Source organism: Hippocampus zosterae, chromosome 11 (genome assembly GCF_025434085.1).
Source record: "Hippocampus zosterae strain Florida chromosome 11, ASM2543408v3, whole genome shotgun sequence".
Taxonomy (NCBI): domain Eukaryota; kingdom Metazoa; phylum Chordata; class Actinopteri; order Syngnathiformes; family Syngnathidae; genus Hippocampus; species Hippocampus zosterae.
The window spans coordinates 10,287,145-10,295,694 of NC_067461.1; the positions used below are offsets into that span (position 1 = coordinate 10,287,145).

The following is an 8,550-nucleotide window of genomic DNA, read 5'->3' on the forward strand; positions in this document are numbered from 1 at the left end:
AGAAAATTCTGTCCTGACACATATCCTAACAGTTTCGCTGTGCGTTAACATCCTGGCTCGTTGATGGATTCAGAGACTCGCCTTTGAACACTTGAGCTGATATTCAATCTATGATAAGACTTGAGGTCACATTATTGTTGCATTTGTCTTTGTTTTTTTTTCATTGTTCACATTCTTTGGGTACCAAACGATGAAGGAAGTGGCAACGCCCGGAAAAGGGCTGTATCAATCCCACATGGCAGCTGAGCTCCTGCCCTGCAGTAGCTGACCTTGTTCTTGAAACTAATTGTTGAGCCAAGGGGGTTCAATCTTTCCTTCCCGGTGAAGGGAGTGAGATTTGTCAATCTGCCCTGTTGAGAACCATACACCAAAAAAAAAATCAAGGGCAACCGTAATACCTGGTTATTAAAGTGTATTTTTCTGGCAACATGAGCTGTCAACCTGTTGTCCCTGAAAACATAGATGATACAGAATGCGAGAAAAGTTAGCGCTTACACTGCATCAATGTCGAGTCACTTGTGCAATACTTTTTGTCCTGAAAGTGTTATCTGATGTAAGCTGAAGTTCTTTTTTTTTCATGACCTGCAAAATGTGCCTACAAATTATTGAGTTGACACTTTGAATCTGTTTTACGCTTTGTCTAAAATCACCTGCATAGTTTAAGCTGTGGGTGTTGGCAGAGAGTCCAAGAATATGGTGAGTTAAGATCTTTTACAACTGTTTTGCATTAGAGCAGGTTTGTTTGTCTGTCTGAGGGCAAGAACGATAAGAAAAGGCATGATTTTTATTTTTTGGTGCAAAGACAAATCAACATTGAGGAAAGTATTTGAATGATGATGCCAAAATATGGTGTGTGTATATATAGCAATGGTATCGGAGCCAAATCTTTCGGTTGAAAAAACAAGAACACGGAACCTTTCAAATTGAACACAGGAGGTTGTACAAGTTTAAAATTTGACCAAACATTTTGGTGGAAAATATACCTTATAAACACATGTTTGAACTGCTGTCATGTGTGACACCGTACCAGGGATCCTACTGTATATCATGAGAGCTCAGTTCATTTTTATTCTTTATTCAGATGTCTACTAGCTGCCTCATTTGGCAGCAGCAACTCGAAACTTGGCACCATGACATCAACTATCATCATGAAAAACTTAAGGGATACAATTGTCAAAAGTAGAATGAAGTTAGTTTGAAAATAAAAAGACGCCTCTCGTGTGAAAAGCTTCTCTTTGAAATAGAGTTGAATATAGCAACCGGTTTGCAAAGTGCACCTGCTGGATTCCCTCCAGACAATTCAACACAATTTGAAATCAGCTTACGCAGTGACTGAATTCAGTGTATATTATACAACAGCAAGTCTGCCGTGTCTTCTTGTGCCCATCAAAGTTCATCTGTAAACTAGCAAAACGGTTCGCAGACAGGCACGTCTGAGTAACCCGCCCCCCTTTTCTTGATGTTTCAATTAGTGGACCACTCACACCACATATGTGAACCGCCATGCTCCGCCTCACATCATACCACCAAAGGGAAGTTAGAAGTTCATCCCTCTTAGCTCTAATGTGTTCCTAATGGCTGCTTGTTTAGTTAATTCGCTGCGAACGAGCAGGCTTATTGTCCTGTGACTTCAAGCTAAACACATTTTCAACATGAAAGGCTTTACATCGCCCTCTGTGATCTTTTAGTCCAGTACACTCTTAAATTGCATTTACAGCTGTCAGGTTTAACTGGATGATGGCCCACATGGTCATCTGGACTTACTCTGAAAAAAAATCAAGCGACCCATGTAGGGGTTTTTTTTCTTCATGTATTTATTTAGTTTTTTTTAATAACTGCATACAATTTTGACAATTAAATGTTGACCGGGCGGTTCAATTGAGAAAGTACAGTTCCCTTCATTTAGATGCATTAAAGAGTACAAAAATAAAACATTTGCAGTATATCACATTCATCTTACATATGATATGCCGATAAGATCGACTAGCTGGCATCTCCCATCTTGGAAAAAAGGTTACATGTGAGCAAATTCATTTGTTATAAACGAACACAGACAGTGGAATAGAAACACAGAAAAAGAGACTGGGAAACAAAAAAGAAAGAGTTGGTGAGTGAGTTAAAAAAAACAAACAAGTTGCTCAGATATATAAAGTGCATTTTTATCTGCATGACAGCCGAATATAAGACCTTATCCTCAACTATTTTCATAACTACTAATGTGATTTATGTTGCATTTTCTGTAAAAATTGTTGAGATCGCTGCCATGTTTCTAGCAGAATCCAGCCAAATCAAGTTTATCATTTTGGGGGGAAATTGATATTAAATGAGGGTCTGTATTTATTTATCGTTTTCACATTTATAGTATAAGCAACCATTCGGTTTCTTTCCCAATCATCTTGTATGAGGGCCCCAGATGTCATCTTAGTATCAGTGAGTTAAAAACTAAAGCAGCCATGTTGGGGGTCACATTATCGCAACCAGAGTGTTGCTCAGGAAATGCTCGAGTCCTTCCTACCATCACAAAAACCTCATCATTGGGATTTTTACTTGACTCCTGTACAATGTACTCAGTCTGTGTGGCACATATAGAAATTCCTTGGCGCCAATTCACCTGAAATATGGAGTACATTTTGGTGAAACCGCCTATGGTTACGTTTTGGAGCGCAACGGCTGAAGTCCGATAACAAAAAAGTATACACTGTACATTATAGTTAGGAGAACAAAGACAGATATAATTGCACTTTGCACAAATAACATATCTGTAACCGAAGCGGCGATGACAATAATCAGTGATGATGACGCAATGATTCCATGCAAAAAACGGCTGCAGGACAGCTCTGATAAGTGCTTCATATCCGCATTTTGATGATGACAGAACATGTACAGTAAATGCTGTATTTATATCAAGAATATATGTATGTGATGGTGCTCCATTTCCTCAATGATGGCTCAGGGGGATCTTAGCAGGAACATTAGTTACCTTGTTTGGACTTTTTCATGCTGGAAGACAAAAGTGAAAGGAGAGATGAAAATCATTGTCGTAATGCAATGAATGAATGAATTCATGGTGACATCTTATTTATCTACATTCCATTACGAGATATACCTTCCTCTATGATGCTGTACAGTTCCACATCATGGTCTCAATTAAAGAAACATAGATTTTTTTGAAAAAATGTATGTGTGTATTGATAATTGGGAATAAAAAAGATCTCAGACAAACTGTTTATATTCAATGCGCGAGTATAACGTTGTGACTGGGTTTATAGCTTTTTTTTCCCCAATAACAGTTTTTTTTCTAACTTCAGGAAAAACCCAAACACCCTAAAGATATAATACGTTCACTATTTTCTAAGCGAAAACTGGCCTTTCTCCACCAAACCGCCCCAATTTCCATATTATTTGTCCAGGTTGGCTAACCCGAGTGACTATGAAGTTTGCTCCATTTTGTATTTCACCAGATTGCTTTGAGCCCATTGCACCTAGTTTTCAACACAATTTCTGCTCGTCACATCAAAATGGACTTTTTACCATGTTGCACTTACAGTTTACTTCTGAATTTGCTTGACACAGACGTGGCAAGCGGCTTGTACACAAAATTAGGTCAGTGGCATCATACTTTTTCCAAACCTTTGCCTTAGTCAAAGTGATGCATCGAGGAAATCATTGTCTTCTTTAACCCTTTTAGGCACAGCGGTTACGACAGTGGATTGTTTCATGTTATCGGGTGAAAGGGTTAACTGCAGCATTACAATCTATTGTGTGCATGTAAGAATCCCCACTGCAAGAGAGTTTGTAAAGTCTCCTGTGGGACCATAATTGGAGACATCAGATCCATTGCAAACGATCGCTGCCTTTCTCTCTATGTGAGAGGTGTTGTTATGCTGACGAGCGGTCACACCTCGCCGGTAACACACACAAGCTTGAACTGCTCAAGCAGTTATATTGAGACGGACAGACGGACCGTCTGACTGCGCCCCGTCTTGTCCATCTGTTAGTCAGCGCGCAGAAAGTCATCAACGGTCAGCACGGCAAAGTAGCCTTCGACCCTCCCAGCCATTAATGTGACTGACACACAGACGCAGAAGATTTTAAGTTGATGTTACTTTTTTCGGTGATGCACCCGCTGCATGTGCAGCGTACAAAGATGCAAGCATTAATTGGCTATTTAAGTTTGTCAGCACGGCGATGAAGTAAAAACATAACCAAGGTGGTCCTCCTTCTAGGAACTTGTGTGCATTTTACAGTTCACAATTGTTATGAACACTCCTCGCTTATGCTCATCACTCTATCCCGAGGCGCCAAGGCAACGAAAGCTGCGACTTGAAGTGATCAAATTCAGTTTGTGGGTGACAATTGTTAAGTACGAGCATGTTTTCACTTCATGTTCATCAAGAAGCAGGACCGTTAAGAGGTGCTACTCTTCACAATGGTCCATTCGCTAGATTTGTATGCGCATTTCTTCTGTTGCATCCCAGCCCTGCTTACTTTGAATGTCTATGGTGGACGAATGCGAATTGGAAGGCACAACCAGACGGACAAGTTTGACATAAGCTGACAGCGTGAGTGGAGGGTAACTTACCTCTTAATGGCATTCTTCAGGTATTGCTGCAGCCATCGGATTTCAGGGTTCACACACACCTCCTTGTTTGTTTTCAGCTTGGCACTATTTATGAGAAAAGAACACGGCCACAAAGGGGAATTAGCGCCACAGTGTCAGTTTAGCGCGACAGCACCCTTCAAATATATGCATTATTTGGAAAATGACCCGTCACCGTAAATACTCAACTCTTTTTTGAAATGCAGAACGTTCAAACACATGCAAAGGATATTCTCCTAAATTTAGCATCAACCCGTCGTTATTTACAGAATAGGTCAAGACTTGATCACACTGAAGTGGTGTACATACAACAATCAAGCCCAACTTGAGCACTTCCCTTCCCTTGCGATCAACGTAATCAACGATTTTTGAGTGTCTCTAAAAGATTATCTTAGGGGTGTGGGGTGAATATTTTCAAAGATTTTGATTTTTGAGCACATTAGAAAACCAAAAGTTGCACGCCCACGTTCCAACTGACTGACGCTTCCTTCCGCACGCCTCGGTGGGCTTTGGCTGCCCATGTGTGAGAGTGCGAGTGACAGAGGGGCGTGTGCACACACATGCATGCCCAACTCTTTTCTCCGCCCTGTCACCTTCTCAAGATTGATGGTGAGAAATGTCCGACAAGGAGGAACCCGTTTCAAACTTTTAAAGAGCGGTGTATACAACCTCTTAATACCGATAGATCACTCTAGAAATAAACACATAAATAAATAAACAAAACACTCACATGACTTGGAAGGGGCAGTTGGGCGTATGTATGAAGCGCAGCTCTCGTATGTATCCCCGAGGGAGGCTGTTGACTGTTGAACGACAGTAGCATCTCTCCATTAGACTGATGGGCTTGGCTGAAGGGCACAGAAAGGAACAATTATGAATATCTGCTGAAAGATACAATATTCCCACAGACATAATAATAAAATGAAACAGCTGCGATTGTCTGGCAACCGGTTCAGGTTGTCCCCCGCCGACTGCCCGAAGACAGCTGGGATAGGCTCCAGCACCCCCTGCGACCCTTGTGAGGATAAGCGGATCGGAAAATGGATGGACAGATTTAAACAGTGGAGCACAATGTGACCACAAGAGTGAAGCAAGGCTTTCCCATGAAATTGATACAATTAGACTTTAAATATCAGACCAAATGCAACTGACTGGTAGTGGATAACCACAGCGTATCCCACTGGACATCTTCCGGATTTTCTCATGCATTCCATAACACAATTGAATTAAATTTAAAGAAAATAAATCGAATGTCCCTCTAGACTGATGAACTATACACAGAACAAGTGGAGTGTATTATTTTACCTGGTTGACAAGTTGATTAATAATGGTTGTATCAACCTCTAAATCAGGGCTGGGCAAACCTTTGCACTTTAGATAGATGGGCCATGCATTGATGAGGTAAAAAAAATGGTGCGTATGCAAAATGCTTCATTTTCCTTCCCTCCATAAATGTATTTTCTTTGTGGCTTCTCCTGAATTATATTCCAGTTCACCTCAAGCAAAAGGTGGACGATGCCCAGGATTGGTTTCCAGTCAGGCATAGGGCAAAAACAGAGACAGAAAAGCATTCACTTTCACGCGCACCCCGTCATTGAGTGAGAACTGCCTGCACCAAGTAAGGAAAATATACCGTACATATCACTATTCAACAATAACTCAAAATTCATTCAAGATAAGTCGTTTTTATTGTTCAAATTTGACTAGATATAATCTCTATAATTATAATTACTTAACCAATAGGTTGAAAATCAATTTAAAAATGTTAACTTGGTGTTAAATAAAAAATTTAATTGTACTTTGTAAACAAGAAATCAATTTTAAAAACAGGATAAAAACAAATACAAATGTAATAAATACATCGAGGACCAATTTTCAGAAAAAAACATGGCTCCAATAATGCAATCAATATTGCAGGACTTTGGATAAAGCAAATTCTCAGTGGGGTGGATAGAGAGCACATATATGTGCTCTCTATCCATTGAGGAGAACGCAAATGTGCAACAACGGTATTATTTATTTTGGTCCATGCTGACATCGCAAGAATGTTTCTAAACGGCAAATGTGAACAGCGGTAGTAGACGATAAATACGACGGATCTTTGCTTCCCCACAAGCTGGAGCTGATTCCAGATGCCCTTTGAAACAACATGAATCCAATATGATGACTATCATTCAAATGCTGAACATATTCATTAGATCCACATGAACTATAAAAAATGCAATCTTTGGAAACAATAAAATGCTTTTGAAGGTATTGACCATAAAGTGTTCATATCAAGTCACACAAATGTAATAACAAGTAGTTATGTAAAGAAACACAGAGTTGGCCGGCCCGGTAGTCCAGTGGTTAGCACATCGGCTTCACAGTGTAGAGGTACCGGGTTCGATTTCAGCTCCGGCCTCCCTGTGTGGAGTTTGCATGTTCTCCCTGGGCCTGTGTGGGTTTTCTCCGGGTGCTCCGGTTTCCAAAAACATGCATGGCAGGCTGATTGGACGCTCTAAATTGTCCCTAGGTGTGAGTGTGAGCGTGGATGGTTGTTCGTCTTTGTGTGCCCTCCGATTGGCTGGCAACTGATTCAGGGTGTCCCCCGCCAACTGCCTGAAGACGGCTGGGATAGGCTCCAGCACCCCCCGCGACCCAAGTGAGGATCAAGCGGTTCGGAAAATGGATGAATGGAAACGCAGAGTTTTTTTCAGGTAGCCGAGGCGGTTGTTCCCTAATGAATGTTCATGCTGATACAATTCAAACCTCAGGTTTTTGTAAACTGGTCACTGTTGATTCATGACGACAAAAATGGAAACCCAAACCTAAGTGTTTAAGAAAAAAACTGACACGGTAGGGATAAAAACAGATTTGCAGAGGGTACTTGTGGGTGTAATGCCCCATATACTAATTATTTTTTACACCTGGTCCCACATTTGCATGTGAAAGAACGCGCAATTTTCTGATGACGCCAGGCAGACTAGCTGAGGTCGTGCCTCTAACGCTGCCTCATTTGGGACTAATTAAAGCGTAAACGTGGAAAAACAAATAAACACGTTGATCTGCATAGCGCCGGGGAGCTTTCCACAGCCAAAAACCACCCACATACGCGCGGAACCTCCTGGAGATTTACGCACGACAAAAAATGTTAAAAATAAATAAATACTGAACTTTTTTTCTTAACTCAAGGAAGCCAAATATGTTTTAAAATCAACAAATGCAAGGCTATGTTACATTCATGTATTTTGTGTTGTAATTGCAACTGCTTTTCTTGGTAATTTGCCAGAAAACGTTATCACATTGCGCACAATTACAGAAATTCTACTGAAGTGATACATGACTGACATTTGAATGAAAATATTATAACATTTCGTATTACCTTTAAAAAATGCACATAATAACATATTTGAGCAATTAAAGAACCCCAAGCAGTGCCAAATTGTATTCGTACCTTGCGAAAGGGGCACATGTGCCACCAGTGTGAGTGCAGCCACGACTGCGAGTAACTTCACGTCCATAGTGGCTTACTGTCACAGGTATTTGGTTCTGCTCAGAGTAAATCCAGAGGAGTTGTGGTAGACCAAGCGGCAGCTACGTGCGGTTAAATTGCTCTTCAGTCTCGAGTCTCGGACAGAGAGAGAGAGAGAGAGAGAGAGAGAGAGAGAGAGAGAGAGAGAGAGAGAGAGAGAGAGAGAGAGAGAGAGAGAGAGAGAGAGAGAGAGAGACAGACAGAGAGAGACAGAGAAAAGATAGCATTTCCGGTGAAGACGTCAAAATAAACTTTATTTCAAGACACTCAAGGCGTTAATTACCGGTGGAAGCCATTTTGGTGAGAAAATTAAAAACAAAATTTTATGACAGATGTATATGACAACAACAGACAGGGTTGTAGGCAAGGCAATTGTTTCTGTTTATTTAGTTTTATTTTGTTAGCAGATATTGGCGTTTCCGGTATGGCTAAAAAC

General features: G+C 40.7%; 1 protein-coding gene and 1 long non-coding RNA gene across 2 annotated transcripts; one reads left to right on the forward strand and one right to left on the reverse strand.

The window, feature by feature from the left end:
• Positions 1–2,313: 2,313 nt before the first annotated feature.
• cxcl12a (chemokine (C-X-C motif) ligand 12a (stromal cell-derived factor 1)) lies at positions 2,314–8,204 on the reverse strand. Its single transcript, XM_052079557.1, has 4 exons — positions 8,037–8,204; positions 5,331–5,448; positions 4,583–4,666; positions 2,314–3,000 (listed from the first exon to the last, which is right to left on the reverse strand). The coding sequence occupies exons 1-4, from the start codon at positions 8,101–8,103 to the stop codon at positions 2,973–2,975; spliced, it is 297 nt and encodes a 98-aa protein (XP_051935517.1). The 5' UTR covers positions 8,104–8,204; the 3' UTR covers positions 2,314–2,972.
• Positions 6,804–7,592, forward strand: LOC127609962 (uncharacterized). Its single transcript, XR_007964707.1, has 3 exons — positions 6,804–6,924; positions 7,288–7,370; positions 7,416–7,592. It is a non-coding gene; the product is annotated as an uncharacterized LOC127609962 (long non-coding RNA).
• Positions 8,205–8,550: the final 346 nt, after the last annotated feature.

Bases quoted from the DNA above. Each gene is read 5' to 3' on its own strand.
- cxcl12a (XM_052079557.1), bottom strand. From the start codon at position 8,103: ATGGACGTGAAGTTACTCGCAGTCGTGGCTGCACTCACACTGGTGGCA. The intron at 4,667-5,330 runs GTGAGTGTTTTG...TCTCATAAATAG, and splicing joins AACTGCCCCTTCCAAGTCAT to TGCCAAGCTGAAAACAAACA. The intron at 3,001-4,582 runs GTAAGTTACCCT...TTTGTCTTCCAG, and splicing joins CTGAAGAATGCCATTAAGAG to CATGAAAAAGTCCAAACAAG.